The 21,524-nt window shown below is 51.9% G+C and overlaps 4 protein-coding genes across 4 annotated transcripts; all 4 read left to right on the top strand.

Annotated features, from left to right (window-relative positions):
* Positions 1 to 57: 57 nt before the first annotated feature.
* IUM83_00560 (tyrosine aminotransferase) lies at positions 58 to 1,887 on the top strand (the record flags this gene model as incomplete). Its single annotated transcript, XM_067924339.1, has 9 exons — positions 58 to 205; positions 281 to 350; positions 413 to 674; positions 747 to 860; positions 924 to 980; positions 1,045 to 1,275; positions 1,342 to 1,518; positions 1,594 to 1,692; positions 1,786 to 1,887. The coding sequence occupies 9 exons, from the start codon at positions 58 to 60 to the stop codon at positions 1,885 to 1,887; spliced, it is 1,260 nt and encodes a 419-aa protein (XP_067788713.1).
* A 452-nt stretch (positions 1,888 to 2,339) lies between these two features.
* Positions 2,340 to 4,346, top strand: IUM83_00559 (putative glycoside hydrolase; the record flags this gene model as incomplete). The annotated part of the gene is made up of 4 exons (XM_067924338.1): positions 2,340 to 2,492; positions 2,606 to 3,512; positions 3,582 to 4,205; positions 4,285 to 4,346. The coding sequence occupies 4 exons, from the start codon at positions 2,340 to 2,342 to the stop codon at positions 4,344 to 4,346; spliced, it is 1,746 nt and encodes a 581-aa protein (XP_067788443.1).
* Positions 4,347 to 7,032: 2,686 nt separating this feature from the next.
* On the top strand, positions 7,033 to 8,380 carry IUM83_00558 (obg-like ATPase 1; the record flags this gene model as incomplete). Its single annotated transcript, XM_067924337.1, has 3 exons — positions 7,033 to 7,062; positions 7,158 to 8,196; positions 8,277 to 8,380. 3 exons carry the CDS (start codon positions 7,033 to 7,035, stop codon positions 8,378 to 8,380), a joined length of 1,173 nt encoding a protein of 390 aa, XP_067788442.1.
* Positions 8,381 to 8,874: 494 nt separating this feature from the next.
* On the top strand, positions 8,875 to 21,517 carry IUM83_00557 (dynein heavy chain; the record flags this gene model as incomplete). The annotated part of the gene is made up of 4 exons (XM_067924336.1): positions 8,875 to 8,877; positions 8,953 to 9,151; positions 9,222 to 9,474; positions 10,384 to 21,517. The coding sequence occupies 4 exons, from the start codon at positions 8,875 to 8,877 to the stop codon at positions 21,515 to 21,517; spliced, it is 11,589 nt and encodes a 3,862-aa protein (XP_067788441.1).
* Between the last annotated feature and the right edge of the window lie 7 nt (positions 21,518 to 21,524).

The raw sequence follows: 21,524 nt of genomic DNA, 5'->3' as shown, positions 1-21,524 counted from the left end.
CCGGATCGATGACCTCGGCATGGTATTCCCTTCCTCACAATTCAATCTCATCATAACATGGTGGAAACCAAACAGCAAGCTAAGCAGCAGTGGAATGTGCAGCCGTCAGATTTCTCCAAGTTGTGCACCAATCCAATTCGCAAAATTGTGGACAACATCAAGAAGCCTGCAACGTCGACGAAGACCTTGATCCCGCTGTCGCTCGGTTGGTGATATTCTATGTGGTGTGCTCTGGATATCTGGGAGAGCTCAGTTTTGAAACGAATATTTCGGTTCGCAGGCGACCCAACGGTGTTCGGCAATTTGCATTGCCCTGATGTCCTGATGAATGCCATTGTCCGCAACACTCGGTATGCTGTGCACCGCGCTTCCTATCGTCCATCTGAAATTTCTTGGTATAACCCGTTGGTAGCTCAATGCAGTATAATGGCTACATCCACTCTGCTGGGTCTGAGGCTGCCCGTGCTGCAATTGCACGACACTATGGCAATGCGAAAGCCCCGTTGACATCGGAGGACATCATCATCACCAGCGGGTGCTCTGGAGCTATTGACATTGCTGTGCGGGGTCTGCTAGATCCTGGTGACAACATCCTTCTTCCGAAGCCTGGGTTTCCATTCTATCAAGCACTGTGCCAACTGAACCGGATCGAATGCAGGTTCTACAACCTGAAGGTGAGATTGATACCACGGCAGTTGTCGATCGAGGTTGCTGTACTGATGGGCATTGTGTGGTGATGGCATCAGGCGGAGAGCAACTGGGAAGTCGATCTGGAGCATATGCAGTCCTTGGTAGATGGTAATACCAAGGCCATTCTGGTGAACAATCCGTCTAACCCCTGTGGCAGTGTGTATTCAAAGGTAAGAGACGGCAGCACTTGCTTAAGGATCACAAAACCTAACAATATGCCTGTGCGTTTGCAGCTTCATCTGGAAAAGATCCTTGCATTGGCAGAACTAAACAAGATCCCAATCATCGCCGTAAGGACAGCTTCGCTGCAAAATGTTGTTAAATCTGACCACCCTAACTTGTATCGTTCCTCAGGATGAGATCTACGGGGACATGGTATTCGGAAGCAACGTGTTCTTCCCCGTGGCGACGCTATCGAAGTCTGTACCAGTGGTGACCGTGGGTGGCTTGGCCAAGCAGTTCCTGATCCCTGGTTGGAGGGTTGGTTGGGTCATTGTGAGCGACCGCAGCAACATCCTGAAAGACGTGCGGACAGCCTATCTCAAGCTGTCACGAAGCACCCTGGGGGCAAACTCACTCGTCCAGGTAACTTGCTACAGTTTGCACCGTGACTTGGCTCAGCGTAGAGCTCACCGTTGCGCTCAATGACAGAGCGTGATTCCGGATTTGCTGACGCCTGCACCCGGGAGTGCCGAGGCGCAGTCGCTGGTCGACTTCAAGAAGCGGTATTTCGCGACTTTGGAAGACAACGCCAAGTTCACCGTCGACACTATCAGTGCGATACCGGGTCTGGAAGTGGTGGCGCCGCAGGGCGCGATGTACGCGATGGTACGCAAGGAGCGCACCGAGAAAAAAGTATCCTGCGCCTAGAGTTGTGCACTAACCTCGTTCTGGCCAATGCAGGTGAAGGTACACACCGACATACTGACGCAGATCAATGACGATTTGGACCTCACGCAGAAGCTGCTGGACGAGGAGTCCGTCTTCGTGTTGCCCGGCCAGGTACTGTCCGCGATCCACTGAACTGTTGGTTGCGCGCGCATCGGCGAAACGGCCACTGAAACTAATCGATTCGTGCTCTGTCCCGCCTGTCAGTGCTTTGGGATGAACAACTACTTCCGCATCGTGTTTTCGGCGCCACACGACGTGCTGGCGGACGCCTACGCGCGGCTCGCCGACTTCTGTCGGCGCCACTGATCCACACCCACGCTCAGCGCGTGGGTGTCGATCAGTTTTGTTGCAACGGCCAGGCTAAACTTGATTTTCTTTAAACCAAAATGTTGTGTTAGGCAAATCATTCCGATCGTTAATGGCCAATCATGACTCGGTAACCTATTTTCGTCCAATCGATGCTCCCTACAAATCGCACGCCTGTTCCAGAAGCTGATAGCCTCCGTTGTCCTATTCCTCTGTTGCGCGAAGTATTAGACCTTCCAAACCAAGCTTTAGTCTAATTCCTCTCATAGCTGATGCTTGGGCGCTGACAGTATTACCTCCTTATAGTTATGGGTGCGCCAGCTGTTTCCATGTAGAAAATCCGCTCCAAAAATTATTCTGTTCGCGGCGGCGGGAGGAAAAAAGGGAGAGGCCCATACTGGAACGGAGCCGACGGACCGCGACTCGCTGACTTGCTGCCTGCCTCGAACATCATGACTGGAAGGAGCGCCCTGCTGCTGCTGGCCGTGCTGGCCGTCGCCGCGCTGCAGCACCTGGCGGCGGCCACAGCCGTGGACGGCGTGATCGTCGTGCGCGGCAACAAGCTCTACAACGCCAAGACGGGCGAGCGCTTCTTCATCAAAGGGGTGCGTTCGAACGGCGCTACGAGGATCGGAAGGAGCCGCCACTAACAGCAAAGCTCAGTTCTGTCGCGGTTCCTTTTTATCTAACGTTGTATTTTATCTAAAATGCCGTGCAGATGACGTACGAGTACGCCGTGAGCGACGACTACTATGACAAGTACTCGAAGGCCGCCATCTCGGAGAATCTGTCGGGGCTCAAGTACAACACACTGCGCCTGTACAACATCAACCCCACGTCCTCGTACAAGAACTTCATGAACGATATGGCCGCGCTCGGCGTGTACGTTCTGGTGTCGGCCTCGCCCGATAACGATGCCTACTACGGCAAGTACCGCTACTCGACCATCACCAAGAGCCTCAGCTGCTCGGGCAAAGTGTCATCCGGCGATGGCACGAAGACGGTGGACCAGACCGAGACCTGCTACCCGGCGCTGCTGCTGGAGTACGGCAAGAAGATCATCCAGAACTTTGCCCAGTACGACAACACGCTGGGTGTCGTCGTGGCAAACGAAATCATGCAGGCAGACTTGACCGCCGGTTCATGTGTCAAGGCCTACGTTGCAGACTTGAAGAACTGGATGACGGTCAACGGCAAGAAGATTCGCATTCTCCCGCTCGCTTATGCTGCTGCTGACAGCAGTAACAACCAGATCTCTAATGCCGACGACTACCACGTGGTCAAGATCCAGGGTCTACTGTGCGGCGACAAAATGACCAACGGAATGATGGCGGAGAGTATTGATATCTACTTGATCAACGAGTACCGTTGGTGCCCGGACTCGACGTTCGCGGAGGCGTACCAGCGTTACATTAACATGGCGCAGGGTATCCCCATCGTCGTGGCCTTTGGCGAGTACGGTTGTAAGACTTCTTCAGCTACCCCTCGTGACTGGGGAATGATTCCCTACTTGTACCAAGACCCTTCCAAGACAGATGAGTTCACCGCGGTTTGGTCGGGTGGCCTGGCCTATTCGTATGGTGAAGCCAAGCTGGCGTCGGACTCGCTGTTCCCAATGTTCACAGGTATGTCACATACACAATGTGCTCAACATTTTTGGACCTAAGAAGTTAATCGTTCCGCTTAATTTGTAGGTGGCAGCACGGACTTTTTGGGAACGCCTAGCTCAAAGTCCTCGACGGATTACACGAATCTGAAGGCTATGTTTGCGAAGTACTCGGGATACACGGACAACGCAGAGTGGACTGATAGCACTAAGTGCTCGTGGAAACCTACCGTTGAAACCAAAACACAGTCAACCAACACGCGAGCAACGAAGTATGGTTGGATCGTGAGCAGCTGCTCCGCAAGCAACCTGAAAATCAGCAGCTCGGACTCGTGGACTTGCTCCAGCCGTGAAGGCGTTGTCTGCACGGACTCCGGTGCCACGTGTGATGTCACCTTGAGCAGCAGTGTTGGTACGACCCAGGAGGACATTTGCGGCACGTACGAGGTTACTAGCGGTGGCGGCACTTGCGAAAGCACGTCTGACTGCGGCGGTAACGGCCAATGCAAGGAGTCGAACGGCACCAAGTCGTGCAGCTGCTTGTCTTGCTACACCGGCACTGACTGCAGCGTGAAGGATATTAGCTCATGCGCGACGCTGAGCAGCTCGACGTCGGCCCCGGGGACCATTTTCGTGGGTGTCGGCGCGTTCCTGGGTGTAATGGCGGTTGTCTTTATCGCTCTCGGAGTTGCGGCGGCAAAGAAGAAAGCTGGTACGTGTCTGGACCACTGTGCTGTGCTTCTCTGCGTAGATTATCTAACCTCGTGCTCGTGTTCTTTGCTCATTTGCAGAAACGGACAGGTTGGCACAGCAGGTGAGGGCTGGCGGTGGCAACACCACGGCTGCCCTGTAGATCTGCTATATAGTACATGTACCGAGCTCAGCGACTACGAGACCTGCGCTTCCTACATCCATCGAATGAAACTTTCATGGTTCTATTGACACCTTTTCTTTGCACACTAAAAAGTATTGAGGTAAGGGAATCTGCCACTTTAGTGCACTAGAAGCATATTAGTGCACTAATAGAAACGACCAATCACGCCAAAACCCTACGAGCTCTGGTATATTACTGGATGAAATATTTGAGACCGTAAAACCTGCCATTATGTATACAGCTCCTGTTGGCTAACTCTCGACCACCCGATTTGTCTCGTCTGCTTTTGCAGTTAGTACTAGTGGCATGAGCTTAACTATTTTACTATCACTACCAAATTGACCTCGCCCCGAGAATCATGACCAAGAAGCGCGGAGACTACACCAAAAGCAAGCTAAACTCTACCGCAAGCTAATTAAGTGGGTAGGCAAGCGCAAGAAAGACGAATCGATGGAGTCTCAGTGACGTGGCCCTCAACCACGCCTGACAGCTGAGGCAGAGCAAAACCTTTGTGAGTGGATTATGGGGCGACAGCTTATCGGGAAGCCGGCCAAACGTGGGGAAATCATTGCCAAGGCCAGCACGATCGCTGAGATGACTACGGGAACTGGCGTTGGTAGCGGCTGGTACAGGCGCTTTATGAAGCGGCGCCGGCGTCGATTAAGCAAGCCGCTTGGCTTCACGTGAAGAAAACCGTCCAACAACAGCTTCTCGTCCTCCCACCACCACGCACGAAAGGCAGGAAGCGGAAGACAGCGAGAGTTGGTGGGCGATTGCTAACCCGTGAACTACTAGAGAACCTACAAGCAAAACCTCGAAAGGCACAGCAAAAAGGTTCCCGACTGACACCGGTTCATACGGAGGTTGAAAATGCTCCAGGCGCACCCGAGCAATCGCTGTTTGAAGTTTAGTCAAGAGATAAGACAGACAGGCAAATCAATGTTAGTTACTGTAAGTCAATTGCACACACAGATGAGCAGATAATCATACCTTTATAACAGTGCGGAGAATTAACGTGTCCGAGGGGACTCGAACCCGCGACAACCCTGCTCCCCGTAGGGCCCTCATTAAGCCAGCGGCGTTAACCGACTGAGCTGTCAGCACTGTCGAAATGACAAATTATTTCCAAGATACATATCCTTTCAATACTGATGTGTTTGCGTTTTTATCGTGTATTATAGGTTACCTAACCACTGAACGAAAGAAACACTGTCCCAGTTTGAGAAATGCTGGTTCATACAAATACTAAGATAAAAAGGAGCACTAAACTGGCAATCAGCAGGAAATAGGCCATTCACTACAATCCATCCAAACTACCCAATAAGAGCCTCTCCATACCATAAATTATCCGACCTCCGACCAGCTCCGACCTGTACCAAAACACTGGTACCCCATATCACATACCTTCACAAGTTGATATATTAGTTTATGGTTTTAGTGGTGTGCCACACCGATCACTTTCATTCAGGCGAGGCCGGGGTGGACAGCAGGAGGCGGTGTCGGCAGGAGGCGGCGGCGGGGTGTCGGCAGTAGGCGGCGGCGGGGTGTCGGCAGGAGGCGGCGGCGGGGTGTCGGCAGGAGGCGGTGGCAGCGGGGCGGAAGCGGGGTGGACGGCGGGGAGGCGGCAGGAAGAGGCAGGAGGAGGCAGGAGGAGGCAGGAGGAGGCAGGAGGAGGCAGGAGGAGGCGGCGGCAGTGGACGGCGGGGAGGCGGCAGGAGGAGGCGACGAGGTGTCGGCAGGAGGCGGCGGCAGGAGGAGGCAGGAGGAGGCGGCGGCAGTGGCAGCGGGGGCAGCAGTTTGCGCCGACGATCTTGATGGCTTACCCGGCAGGGCGGCTGGCAGGCTGCCCGTTTGGTGAGCACCTGCAAGCGTCACGCCGCGCCCTCCGGCAGCCTCCAGCGACCCTGCCGCCACGTTGCAAGTAGCACTATATTAAAATAAAAAGCGTAAATAAAAATGAAGTTCTTCATCATTAATGCACGCCTGACCTGCTAGGCCCTAACGCATTCACATTTTAATATTTAAAATGCGGGATATTAATAAATTTATACCATGTACGCTCATACATTTTTTTACAGAGTGCATGTGTACCTGAACGACGGTACAGGTCGGAGACGGTCGGAGACATGACAAATATGCGTGTGATATGCAATTATATTAGAATTTGTATTGCCATATACATATTTTGCGTGTGCCTCCGACCCGATACGTCGGATCTGCCAGCATACCGGACTCACCTACCCCTATCGAAATCGATTGGCCGAAATCCAAAAGAGACGTATGATGATTAGCCTAAATAAATAAAAAATGCTGTGATTGGCTATTAAAGGCAATACAAAATTTAAGTTAGGTCGGAGAGTTGATGATATTCTACCATACCAGAATTAATCTGTGAAAGAGAGTAAACAAACACCTGTCTGGGCATGCATATTGCACACTGAAACTCAGAGTAGACTTTCGGCTACCGCGCCTTGACTGATGCCCTTTGAAAAGTGCACTAAATTGGCAAATTCCCTTAGTATACATGTAGAGGGGTTAAATCTTTAACCGCCAATGAAAAGCGAGGTTAACCTTCAAATCCCTACCCTGAGTCACTCAAAGCACGAGCGCCATTGCTTTATTTCACGTCTAATCCGCGAGAACCCCCGAGCACCAGCCCGCCACCATGCCGCCGAAGGGAAAGAAGACCGAGGAGGTCGGTGGCTGCCTGCCCTGCCTGCACCACTCTCCTCTCCCCATCTAACTCCTTCTCTCGTTGTCTCTGTCCCCCTTTCCCCTCCCCTCCTGCAGCCCACGCGCACGTACCTGGGCCGCCCCGGTAACAACGTCAAGATCGGCATCGTGGGCGTCCCCAACGTGGGCAAGAGCACCTTCTTCAACTGCCTGTCGAAGCTGCACATCCCCGCCGAGAACTTCCCCTTCTGCACCATCGACCCCAACGACGCCGTGGTGCCGCTGCCCGACCAGCGCTTCAACTGGCTCGTGGACAAGTACCAGCCCGCCAGCGTCGTGCCGCCCGTGATCTCCATCACGGACATCGCCGGACTCGTGCGTGGCGCCGCCGAGGGCGCTGGCCTGGGCAATGCCTTCCTGTCGCACATCCAGGCCGTGGACGCCATCTACCACATGGTGCGCGCCTTCGACTCGACCGAGGTGACCCACGTGGAGGGCAACGTGGACCCCGTGCGTGACATGAAGATCATCCAGGAGGAGCTGCGGCTCAAGGACATTGAGCGCGTCACCAAGGAGTGCGCCGGTGTCAAGAAGCTCGCCGAGCGCGGCGTCGGCGGCAAGGAGAAGAAGCTCGAGTACGAGTCTCTGTGCAAGATCCAGGAGTGGCTCGAGTCGGGCAAGGACGTGTCCTTCGGCACGTGGTCGGCCCAGGAGGTCGAGATCCTCAACCAGATGCAGCTGCTGACGGCCAAGCCCGTGGTCTACCTCATCAACGTGAGCAAGCGCGACTACCTGCGCAAGGGCAACAAGTACCTGCCCAAGATCGCCGAGTTCATCAAGGAGCGCGGCGGCAACGAGCCCGTCATCCCGCTCAGCTGCGAGTTCGAGCTCGAGATGCTGGACCTCGAGGCTGCGGGCCAGCTGGAGACGTACTACAAGGAGAACCCGACGCACAAGTCCATCCTGAACCGCGTGCTCAAGATGGGTTACTCGGCTCTTGGCCTTATCCACTTCTTCACGGCCGGCAAGGACGAGGTGCGTGGCTGGACGATCCGCAAGGGACGGCTGGCACCCCAGGCTGCCGGTGTCATCCACACGGACTTCGAGAAGGGCTTCATCATGGCCGAAGTCCAGGCGTTCGCTGACCTGAAAGAGCGTAAGTTTGACTGCCTACCAACGAATCTTTGTGACTTCTATTCAGGTGAACTCTAATGCCGTCGTGATTAACTTTTGTAGTGGGCTCGGAGGAGGCTGTCAAGAAGGCTGGCAAGCTCAAGCAGCAGGGCAAGAAGTACGAGGTCCAGGACGGCGACATTATTTTCTTCAAGTTCAACAACTAGGCGGATCATGTGCTGCCACCGGTGTTGAGTGAGGCGAATAGCTGCGGTGCAGAGGCCTCCTGCTCCAGTCTTGGCTGGGTGTTGTGCCCAGTTGCAGGTGATGTGTCTACGCGTCTAGAGCATGTGGACTGAAGAGCGGGGTTGCAGAGCAGCCCGCAATGAAATAAAAGCATGCGCTTTGAACACAAAGGATATTCGCCCAGCGCAGGAGGTGGGGCTTTTGGGTGTGGTATGCTGCAGGGACATTTGCAAGAGGCCAATCGAAACGGACGATATCTATTCGACTGGTCGCGACTTTTGAATGGTGCCTGCCCGGCGTTTGCCCAGAGTTGCCTGTGACGGCCACTTCCCGCGGTATAATCCGCAGAGCAAGAAGTGGCAAAGGAGCGTCGTACTAATCGGGAATACCAAAGGTTTGGGTTGCGAGTGGACAAGGAACTCCTTCAGAAAAGCAGCTTCTTGGTTAGGCATACCCTACTGAGGGCAACGCCAAAATGGTTCGTGCTCTGGTTCCCAGAATGCGTTGGCGTTAGGTTGAAGAGGTTCACTTAATGTGTATTGCATTTTGGCAGCCGATCGGGTATGGGTGTGAGCCAGAGCTAGCATGGATTGCACCGAAGCAGAACGGGGAGATCCCAGTCAAGCGATCCGGCCACTCTTTCACTTTGAGGAGCTCAGATACCGAGACTGCGATCTACATGTTCGGCGGGTGTGACCACAAATCGCCCCCAGGACCGACCAATGAACTTTATAGGCTGGACGTCTCAAATGGTAGGAAAGGGTGGCTCCTCAACACCGTCCGTGTTGGGAAATGCATCTAATGGCGTCAAATTTATGGCAGGCTACACATGGTCCAAGATAGCGAGCTCTCAGAGCGATGACGACGTTCCGGCGCCTCGTTGGAGACACTCGGCTGTCTTGTTTGAAAAGAACATCATTATCTTCGGAGGCTTCGCGGCTGAAAAGCGAATGAACGACCTCTGGATCTTCAACACCGAATTGAAGGCGTGGGAGCAGAAGTATGCCCAAGGATTCTGGGAGGGACTACCGCAGTGCCGCGGTGCACATAGTGCCACCCTCGTTGGGGAGAAGATGTACGTGTTTGGTGGCTACGGCGGCAACGGCTTCGGGCGTACCGATTTCAACGATCTTCATGCTTTGGACTTGCACTCTTTCAAGTGGCAAGAGATCCAAACCGACGGTGAGAAACCTGAGCCGCGCTCAGGACATCAGACGTGCTTGGTAAAAGAACAGTTGTTAGTCATCGGAGGTTGGAACAGCTTCAAGCAGTTTCAAGACATCTTCGTTTTCGACTTGCCAACCAAGACCTGGAGCTTATTGAGCACACCGCTGCACTCTCCTATCTGGAATCACACATGCGTTAGCGTTGCTGCCGTCCCTCATTGGAAAGTATTCTTGTTCGGTGGCAACAGTGGGGATCTTGCAGAATCAGGAACGGCGCAGGGAGCGTATCTAAACAGCACAACTGTTTTAGATACTGGTAGCATGGTGTGGCTAAATCCGCCCGTTAAGGGAGAACTTCCGAAGGCGCGCGCGGATACCGCAATGGTGTTTGATGGAAATACCAACCACTTGATTTTCTTCGGAGGGTGGGCCAACCGCTGGTACAATGATTTACACGTCCTTAACGCAAGTGAAATCGTCGGACCGCCATACTCAATTTCATCGATCGAACCGAAGCAAGGGCCGATCACCGGAAACGCAAAGGTGAAAATTACTGGATTCAATTTTACCGGCCAAAACGCAACGCTGCGTTTTGCAGTTGCGAAGGGCTCTGTCGATGTCCAAGGAGCTGTTCTCAGCCCTAGTGTCCTACAGGCGACAGCTCCAAGCTTCGAGAAATTCGGGTCATTAACTTCCGAGGTCCGCGTCTCATTATCCGGAGGAATGTACACCAACGTCGCAACATCCTTCCGTTTCCACTCGGTCACTGCAGCACCAAAATCTCTAGCATTTGGGCCCTGTTTGATTGCTGCGCTCAGCGACAACTGTTTAGCTGAGTTACCAACAATGTTTATCATTCAGTCTCGAGACAAAGATGATAACCCTCGTGACTGCGGTGGTGATGAGTTCACTATCTCGTTGAAGTACTGTGATGACCCTCAAGCCGAAGTGGAGCAGGTTGGATCCATCCTTGACAAAAACGACGGCACATACGTGGTGATGTTCACACCATCTCTAGCAGGCAAATACGAGATATCAGTAGACTTCTCGGGAACATTTAATGGCATCGCAGGGCCCATTCGCGGGTCACCATTTACAGCAGTGTTCCAGCCTCCAAACGATGAGAATAAGACGAAATGTCTTCCCCCACTTGCGACTCAAAAGGATTTCGATTCTCCGGAGCTGATTCGACGCGTGATGGCGACAATGAACAAGCGAAACGGAGAGTTCCGACGAATTCTTGTTGACCTGCGGAAGGACATCCCAAACAACGATACGGAAGGACTTGATACTCTGCGGAAGGTGAAAGAAATCATTCGCAAGCTTGAAACGGACAAGGCGACAAACCATTTGATTCTGGATCAAGTGCGGCAACTATTTTTCAACATCAAGAAAAGTGGTGGCCACGTCGATAAAGAACTGGTCGAAATCGAGAACATGGAGAAACTTTTCATTGATGTTGAAAAACAAATTCCTGTGACTGAGAAGAGAACTCAGGAGCCAACACGAATATTCAGCGAGAAGACGGAAGAGAAGATTGTTGCGTACGAAAAGATGATTGCTCAAAAAGTGGAGACTCTCAAAACCCTGGACTTCTGGTCGTCTAAGCTCGAGCCTGACAAGGGTCTTGAGAAGATTGAAAGTTATCTCGTGGACTGGAACATGGAGATGAAGAAGTGTGAGGAGAATACGAAGCTGTGCTCCATCTTTGGATTTCCGCAGCTTATGAACGAATCACTTCGTATGATGGGCCTTATGCGTGCAGATGCAGACGCAATGAAGACTGTGTGGGCAATTATCAAGCGTGCCAAAGCGTTTTTCAAAGCAACTCAAGACATTTTATTCAAAGAAGTGGATGTGAATGTCCTTCAGATCGAAGTGCAATCTGCTTTGAAAGAGCTGAAGAAGATTCCCAAGGGTATTCAATGGAGCGATGCGTACACGTCCATTCTGAAGGAATGTCAGGCGTTTGATAAGACACATCCCCTTATTCGATGTGTATCCTCGAGCTACATGCGCCCAAGACACTGGAAGCGTATCATGGCCCACACAGGAGAATTCCCTACGCCGGATGAAGACCCAGAGCAGAAACTCTCATTAATCCTGAGCAAAAATCTCTTCAACTTCAGCTCGGATATCAACGAAATTTGCTACGAAGCAGAAAAGGAACAAGAGCTGGAGCTTCGCTTGATTGAGCTCGAGGCTCTGTGGGCTGAGGTGAACTGGGAAATGACTCCTTACAACCCAGGTGCTGCTGAAGAAGACGTCGTACCACTCCTCAAGGTATCGGAGGAAAACTTTGAGCTCCTCGAGACTCATCAAATTGATGTGCAAGGTATGAGCGCGTCACCGTACCAGTCAGAGTTTGAACCTCGCGTTGCCAAACTTCAGATTGGCCTTTCATCCATCAATGAAGTCGTGCTTTTGCTTGGCGACATCCAGCGATCTTGGAGTTACTTGGAGCCACTTTTCATCCAGTCAGAAGAAGTGAAGAAACAACTGCCTGAGCTAACGTCTGACTTCGAAGACATTGACCGAGAGGTTCGTCAAATTCTTAAGACGGCATGGAAAACGCTTAATGTTCAGCAAGCATGTACGGAACCGGGGCTCATCAAGCGTCTAGAGGTAATTGTAGAAAAACTGGAGTTGTGCAAGCATCGCCTGAAAGAATTTCTCGACGGACGTCGCCGCCAGTTCCCACGTTTCTACTTCATGTCCGAGGCAGACTTGTTGGATATTCTGTCGAATGGATCTCATCCTGATCGTATCATGCCACACTGCTCCAAAATCTACCTGGCAACCAAGACGCTCACCTTAGTAGATCGTGGGCCTGGAGAACGGCCTGTTGCTACCTCTTTTGTGGCCGGCGTAGGCCATGAAGTCGTCGACTTCTATGAGCCCCCGGTGCTGGAGGGGGAGGCTGAAATTTATTTGGAGACGATCATGCGTGCTATGAGGCTGACCTTGTTCAAGCACATCGAGCGATCTCTTGTAGCTTACACCGAGATGCCACGTGTTGACTGGATCAATTTCAAAGATGATACCAATAAGCCCATGGATGCAGCACAGATTATCCTGCTAGCGGCTGGAGTTCATTATGTGCAAGAGGTTGAGCGCGCCTTCCGTGGCATCCAAGGAGGCGATAAGGATGCTCTAAAGAACTACAACAAAATGCAGGAGAAGCAATTAGAAGACCTGATCAAGCTTACGCAGAGCAATATTTCCTATGCCGAGCGACAACGTGTGATGGTGCTTATCACGATGGATGCCCACGGACGAGATATTGTGGCAAATATGATTCGTGCTGGGGTGGAGGAGGCAACTCATTTCCAGTGGCAGTCTCAACTGAAGCATTACTTCTCTCCTGCCGCGGGAAGCTTCCTCAAGCGTGATATCACTTTCCGTGGAGCAAACAACGCGCGCGCTCAGATCCTTATTTGCGACGCAGGCATTCCATATGACTACGAGTATCTAGGAAATGGCCCCCGGCTTGTGATTACCCCATTGACCGATCGAATTTACGTGACGGCAACGCAGGCGCTGAACCTTCAGATGGGGTGTGCTCCTGCTGGGCCAGCAGGAACGGGCAAAACTGAGACGACTAAGGATTTAGCAAACGCACTGGGTAAAGTGTGTTATGTGTTTAACTGCTCACCCGAGATGGACTTTAAGAGTCTGGGTAACATTTTCAAAGGTCTTGCATCCTCTGGATCATGGGGTTGCTTCGATGAGTTCAATCGCCTTGTTCCGGAAGTGCTCTCTGTGTGTTCTGTTCAGTTTAAGGCTGTGTGCGATGCATGCAAAGCTGACGACGAGAGGTTTATCCTCGAAAACGACGAGGTGATGTTGGACCCGACGGTGGGAGCATTCATTACAATGAATCCTGGTTACCTAGGCCGTTCTGAGCTACCCGAAGGCCTGAAGGCACTGTTCCGCCCAATGACTGTCATGGTGCCTGACCTCGTGTTGATTTGTGAGAATATGCTGATGGCAGAAGGATTTACTCAGGCCAAGATTCTGGCATCTAAGTTCTACGGATTGTATTCATTGCTAGGACAACTTTTGTCGAAACAACTTCACTATGACTGGGGCCTTCGTGCTGTAAAAAGTGTGTTGTGCGTTGCTGGAGCCTTCAAGCGTGCGGAACCTGATATTCCCGAAACTGACTTGCTCATGCGTGCATTGCGCGATTTCAATATCCCGAAAATCGTTGCTGAAGATATGGTGGTTTTCTTCGGTCTTCTCGGAGATTTGTTCCCGCGCGACAGTCCGAATGTAGATGTACGAAATGATCCTCCACGCAAGCGTGACATGGAACTCGAATCGATGGTACAGGGAGCTTCAGAAGCCATTGGCAACACACCTCGTCCGGAGTTCATGCTCAAGGTTGTGCAATTATCAGAACTGTTGGCTATTCGTCACTGTGTCTTCGTAATGGGACCGCCTGCCTCGGGGAAAACAGAGACTTGGAAAACGCTAAAGAAGGCGCGAGAAATCATGGGAACTCCAATGGAGGTGCAAGACTTGAACCCAAAATCTGTTAGCACCAACGAGCTGTACGGCTACATTGTGTTGAAGACACGTGAATGGAAGGACGGTTTGCTGTCTCGCATCATGCGTGATCTGGGTTCACGGCGCCGCGACAATGGTGACGAAGATAACAACCCCAAATGGATCATCTTAGATGGCGATCTCGATGCTAACTGGATCGAGTCAATGAACTCAGTCATGGACGATAACAGAATGCTTACCCTGGCTTCGAACGAGCGTATTCCGCTGAAGGTTCATATGCGTATGATCTTCGAGATTCGAGATCTTGTCTACGCTACACCGGCTACGGTGTCGCGAGCTGGTATCCTGTACATTTCGACGTCGGAAGGCTACCAGTGGCGGTGTTTGATTGATAGTTGGCTGGATCGGCACTGCCAACAACCAGTTGACCACCGTTTGAGGAACATGATGTTTACCCCAGACACGCGAGCCAAATTTCAGGGCCTGTTTGACCAGTATATCGAGACAACGCTCAGATTCTTCCGCAAGAAGCTCGTTCCTGTTGTGCCAGTGGAGGAGACGACGCTTGTGACAAACTTGCTCAACATGATCGATTGTTTGTTGACCCCTCAAGTGCTGGAAGACTACACTGTGATGCAGAATACATTTGTTTTCTGTTGTGTATGGTCCTTTGGATCCATTCTCACTATGAGCGATGATGGCACAGACTACTCGGCTGAGTTTAGCAACTGGTGGAAGAACCAGTGGAAGGATGTTAAGTTAGTGGCTTCGGCGAGCAACACCGTGTTCGACTTCTGGCTTGACCCCGAGACGTCCAAGTTTAATTCATGGTCTAAGAGCCCGTACTTCTACACCGAGACATACGTGTCTCCGAGTCCAATTAACCAAATTACTGTGCCTACTACTGAGACGGCATCTATTGCGTTCTGGCTAGAGAACCTCATCTCGAAGAGTGTTCCGGTGATGGTGTGTGGACCTGCAGGTACGGGTAAGACCCAGAATATTATGGGTATGCTGAAAAAGCTCAGCAAGGACGAGTCTACGGCTGCATTCCGCTACTGCACGATCAATTTCAACTTCTACACCACAAGTGCGATTTTGCAGCAGACCATGTTTGGTCAACTGGAGCGTAAGACGGGTATTAATCTTGGTCCTCCCGGTAAAGCACGACTCATCTATTTCATGGATGATCTGAATTTGCCAGAAGTGGATCCATACAACACCCAGAGCGCCATTTCGCTGTTACGACAGGTGATGGAGTACCGTCATTGGTTTGACCGCGTGAAGCTTCAACCTCAGAATATCCTGAATACGCAAGTCGTGTCTGGTATGAATCCCACAGCAGGTTCTTTCCTCGTCGATCCACGCCTTCAGCGTCACTTCTGTACATTTGCTATGGGAATGCCTGAAGCCCCAAGTTTGGTCACGATCTATGAGACTTTCCTGGGTGGGCATTTGTCGGGCTTCGCTGATGAACTATCCAACTCGCAGTTCTCCAACGCGCTTATCAAGGCAGCACTGAGCTTGCACGCCAGCGTTGTGAGTACGTTTCGTAAAACAGCAGCTAATTTCCACTACGAGTTCAATGTGCGTCATTTGTCCAACGTGTTCCAAGGTTTGATTGCGTCGAAAAAGGATCGGTTTAATAGCACAGAGAAGTTCGTTCTGCTGTGGTTACACGAGAGCGAACGCGTGTACGGCGATCGACTTGTGTGCAAGGCAGACATTGAGAAGTACAACCAGTTGGTGCAGATGCAAGTGAAGAAGTCATTCGCGTCCTGCAATACAAGTCGATATTACGCTGCTGAGAACTCATGGCCTCTCATCTTCTGTCACTTCACAAAAGATGGTGACAGTGAATACGACCAGATCATGGGAACCAACCTGGACGACCTCAAGATGAATTTGCAAGTCCAGCTGCGTGATTACAACAACAACGAGAACAACACTGCCATGCAGTTGGATCTTTTCGATGATGCAGTGAAGCACGTGGCTCGGATTGTTCGTATTTTGCGTAACGAGAGTGGACATGCACTGCTAGTTGGTGTGGGAGGTAGTGGTAAGCGTTCGCTGGCGCGTCTAGCCTCTCACATTTGTGGCTACACTGTTCGCCAGATCACGATCAGTTCCAAGTACGGCGAGAACGAATTTAAGGAAGACCTGCGCAAAATGCACATGGCTGTTGTGGAGATGTTGTCTCGCAACGAAGAAGACGGAGGAGTTGTGTTCATGCTCACGGATTCCCAAATTACGCACGAAAAGTTCCTGATCTACTTGAACGATTTGTTGGCTTCGGGCGAGATTCCAGATCTATTCGCAATGGAGGATATGGACAACATCGTCAACTTGCTGTCGCCTGTTGCTGGTACGAAGGATCGGAAGGAAGTGATCAAATTCTTCCAAGCAGAAATTCGGAAACGGCTTCACCTGTGCCTGTGCTTTTCGCCTGTGGGTGACGATTTTCGTAACCGAGCTCGCAAGTTCCCTGCACTTGTAAATTGCACAGTTATCGATTGGTTCCAACCTTGGCCAAAGGAAGCTTTGCTCTCTGTCGGTCGTGAGAAGCTTAAGGAGATTGGAGACTTGCTAGGATCGGACGAATCTCGGGCAGGTATCGAGAAGTTCATGCCCTTCTCCTTCCAGTCAGTGAATATTTGCGCAGAGCGATTCTTCCAGGTTGAGCGACGCCACGTGTACACGACACCGAAGTCCTATCTGGAATTACTTCAGCTGTACAAGAAGATTCTGCGCAAGAAAGTGGAGGAGTACGCAGCAGCCATTGATCGATTAGAGAAAGGCTTGCAAAAGCTCAAGGAGACTGGTGATACCGTGTCACGGCTTGAGGTAGAGCTCAAAGTCATTCTTGAAGCTGCTGAAGACAAGAAGGCTGTTGCATCTGGTATTGCCGAGGCCGTCAACAAGGAGAAGGCGAATGTTGAAACTGAAAGTAAGAAGGCTGGTGATGAGGCTGCGAAGTGCGCTATCATCCAGGCAGAAGTCACAGAGAAGCAGCGCTCAACACAAGAGGATCTCGCAAAGGCCGAGCCTGCTGTCGAGCAGGCTATGGCTGCACTTGATTCGCTGAACAAAAAGGATCTGGGCGAGTGTAAGACCATGTCCAAGCCACCCGCTGGTGTAGACGATGTCTTCTCAGCCACGATGGTGCTGTTAGCAGGAGTGCATCCTAACGTGCAAGTCACCAAGACTGGCAAGGTGAAGGATGTCAAATGGGATACAGTCAAAAAGCAGCTTCTGGGTAACATCCCAGAGTACATCGATTACTTGGTGGGATTTAAACAAGTGGTAGACGATGGCAAGGTACCTCCTAACAACTGGAAAGAGGTCCGCGTCTACTTGGAGATGGAACACTTCAACTACGACACCATCCTTACGAAAAATAAGGCCGCTGCGGGTTTGTGCTCCTGGGTCATCAATATCGTTATGTACTACGATATCGTTATCACCGTTGAGCCCAAGCGACAGGCTTTGGCTGCGGCTAACTTGGAACTTGAAGCTGCAAACGCACGTCTAAGCGAAGTGACAGCACTGGTGGCTGATCTACAGGCAAAACTGGACAAACTTCTGGCTGAGGCCGCAGCTGCGGAAAAAGAGAAGGAAGACGCTATCAATGCAGTCGAAACCGGCAACCGCAAGATGAAGCTGGCAGGTACGCTGACAAATGATCTGTCCAGCGAAAATGTGCGTTGGGGTATCAATGTTTTGCAGCTTCAGAAGGAGAAGGATCTGCTGGTGGGAGATGTGTTGCTCGCCTCTGCCTTCATTTCGTATATTGGCCCGTTCACGAAACCGTTCCGTGATGAACTCATTAACAAGCACTGGGTGCCATACCTGCGGACTGCTGCGGGTGGAGAAAGCATTGCCATGTCCGAGGAAGCCAACCCTCTGCTCATTCTGACAAACGACGCCCAGATCGCAGAGTGGAATACCCAAAAACTCCCGTCAGATCGCGTATCAACAGAGAACGGTGCCATTGTGGTCACCACGGTGTCCATGGGTCGAAGACCGCTTATTGTCGACCCACAGCTGCAAGCTATTGCGTGGATCCGTGAGATGGAGGCGCACAACAATCTTATCATCGTACGAGTGGGGCAGAAGATGTGGATTGAGCGCTTGAAAACGGCAATTGGTACTGATGGAGCCTTCCTCATCGAAAACTTAGGCGAGAAAATTGATCCCATCCTGGCACCTGTTATTCAGCGCTCAACTTCGCGTCGCGGTGCGCGATACGAAATCCAGATTGGTGATGCTTCCGTTCCGTATAACGACAACTTTCACTTGTATTTGCACACGAAGTTAGGTAACCCTCACTACCCACCTGAGATTCAAGCAGAATGTACCATCGTGAATTTCACTGTCACGATGCTTGGTCTGGAAGACCAATTGCTAAACCTTGTCGTGTCGAAAGAGCGACAGGATTTGGCCATCAAGCGTGAAAAACTGATTCAAGAACAAAACAACGGCAAGATCGAGCTGAAAAAGCTGGAGGATGATATTCTGTTCTACTTGGCTAGTGCAGATGATGACATCACGAACAACCAACCTCTTATTCAGATTCTAAGTGATACGAAGCACAAGGCACAGCGCACGCAAAACAACATGGAAGCTGCCAAGAAAACGCAGGAGTCTGTGAACATTACGAGTGAAAAGTATCGCAGTATTGCTGCGAGAGGCTCGCTGCTGTTCTTTTTGATGAACGATATCAGCAAGGTGCACTCATACTACATCTACTCACTTGCATCCTTCCAGCAAGTCTTCTTGTCTGGTATCTACCGCGCACCGCCAGCTAAAAATCTCATCGCCAATGAACCCGATGGTGCAGGTGGAGAAGGGGAGGCCGCTCCTACTGAAGGTGGGGTTCCAGCACCGACAGAAGGCGAAGGTGGTGAAGGAAGCAGTGATGAAGATGCCGTGGAGAGTGAACCTGCCGTCGCAGATCTGACCGATGAAGAAATGAAGGAACGATGCCAGGTGCTTATGGATAGCATCACCTCGTGTGTCTATAACTACGTTCGTCGTGGACTTTTCGAGCGCAACAAGCTTACAGTGGCAACGATGCTGTGTTTGAAGATTTTGCTGAAGGATGGCTTGTTGAATGACTCTGAGGTTGAGTACTTCCTCATCAGCAAGGCTCACCCAGATGCAGGAAATGCCGGGTCAGCCTCAGAGTGGCTCCCAGCAGCAATTTGGTCGAAGTTGAAAGCACTCGAGAGTGCTAAAGCGTTCCAAGGACTGGGTGATGCTATTCAAAACGACCCTGACGAGTGGAGAAAGTGGTTCGCTACCGAGGATGCAGAACGGCAAAAGATCCCTGGTGATTTCATAAAGCTTACGCCATTCCAGCGACTAATTCTGCTGCGCGCTATGCGCCCCGATCGCGTAACCAATGCACTGCGCACGTTTATCCTCGACTCATTGGGTGAGGAGTACGTCACTCAACCACCGTTCAATATGGAGGCCACATACGCCGAGACGAACTCGAGCATTCCGATTTTCTTCGTGCTGTTCCCTGGAGTTGACCCAACACCCTGGGTAGAGACACTTGGAAAGGCAAACGGTGTGAGTCTCGAGAACAACAACTTTATCAATATCTCTATGGGTCAAGGTCAAGAAGCGTACGCTGGTGAGGCGTTGAAGCGATTGAGCACCGAAGGCGGCTGGATTATCCTGCAAAACGTGCATTTGATGCAATCATGGTTGCCTACACTTGAACGTCAACTGGAGGAGGTAGCAACTGAAGGAGCACATGATCTCTTCCGCTGCTTTATCTCCGCTGAGCCGCCTCCGCTACCTGACATGTTGAACATCCCTGAATCACTCCTTCAAAGCTGCATCAAGGTGGCCAACGAGGCTCCTTCCGATATCCAGTCGAATCTGCGGCGTGCCTGGGCCAACTTCGGCGAGGACAAGGTTCAGGCATGCACTAAGCCGGCTGAATTCAAGGCTTGCCTGTTCTCTCTGTGTTGGTTCCACGCAATCGTGCTAGGACGCCGACGCTTTGGGCAGCAGGGTTGGAGTCGTGCCTATAGCTTCAACACTGGTGACCTTACCATTTGTGCCAACATTCTGCACTCGTATCTGGACAACAATGCGTCAGTTCCGTGGGATGACCTTCGCTATCTCTTTGGCGAGATCATGTACGGTGGCCACATCACGGATGCTTGGGATCGTCGTACCAACAACACATATTTGGCAGTCCTTATCGACCCTGGTCTACTTAGCGGAATGGAGCTCGGGCCAGGCTTCAAGTCTCCAAACCCGCAGGAATTTTCGTTTGCAGACTACGCCAACTACATCGAGAAGAACATGGTCCCCGAAGCCCCGCCGCTCTTCGGCCTTCACCCGAACGCTGAAATCGGCTATCTTACCACGACGTGTGAGACTTTGTGCTACACGATTGTGACCATCGGTGGTGGTGCCGGTGGTGGTGGCGGTGGAGAGGAAGGAGGGGGTGGTGATAAAACGGCAGTGTTGCGTGCATCCATCGACGACTTGGAGGCTCGATGCCCGGAGTTCTTCAACATGCTGGACGTTGTGGAAGCTGCAACACCTCACTTGACTGAGGAGCATGGTCCGTTCGTGGTGGTGGCGCTGCAGGAATGCAGCCGCATGAATGTATTGTTGCAGGAGATCCGCTTATCGCTTGGCGATCTGAAGAAGGGTCTCAATGGACAGCTCAATATGTCCCAAGCCATGGAGGATTTAGCTACAGCTATGTCGCTGAACGAAGTGCCCGGACGCAATCCGTTCTCGCAGTGTAAGTGGGAGAAGAAGGCTTGGCCGTCGACGAAATCTCTTAGTGGTTGGTTCGCTGACATGGTGAAGCGCCACGAACAGCTTGTCATGTGGGCGGGCGACACTACGGGTGGAGGCGGTAGCTGCTTCGTCACGCCGTTTTCGATCTGGTTGCCAGGTCTGTTCAACCCCACCGCCTACACGACAGCTTGTCTGCAAGTTACATCTCGTAAGCGGTTCATGCCGCTAAACCAGATGACCGTGGAGACTCACGTGACCACGATCCAGGACCCTTCGACTGTCTCGTATTACCCAGATGACGGCGTGTTCGTGCACGGGCTCATCCTTGAGGGCGCTCGATGGAGCACGCTCGACGAGATCAACGAACGCTACCCGGTCGGAGCGTCTCCACCTACGGAGTGCGGTGGTACGCTGCTGGATAGTAACCCCAAGGAGCTGCTCTGGAGCATGCCCATTGTCTACGTCAAGGCCGTGACCACGTCCCCGACATGGGAGCCGTCTTCCGTGGGCTACCTGCGGCACGACCCGAACGTGTACGAGTGCCCGGTGTACCTCACGCGCTTCCGTGGCCACACGTACATTTTCTTGGCGACTCTGCCCACCGACTGCGGCAGCGCTAAGTGGGTCCTGCGTGGCGTCGCGCTCATTTTCCAGGACGACAACTAGGCCGTCG

Source organism: Phytophthora cinnamomi (genome assembly GCF_018691715.1).
Source record: "Phytophthora cinnamomi strain GKB4 chromosome Unknown Contig53, whole genome shotgun sequence".
Lineage (NCBI taxonomy): Eukaryota > Oomycota > Peronosporomycetes > Peronosporales > Peronosporaceae > Phytophthora > Phytophthora cinnamomi.
The sequence above is the reverse complement of the archived record's forward strand: the minus strand, read 5'-3'. Positions and strand labels throughout refer to the sequence as shown.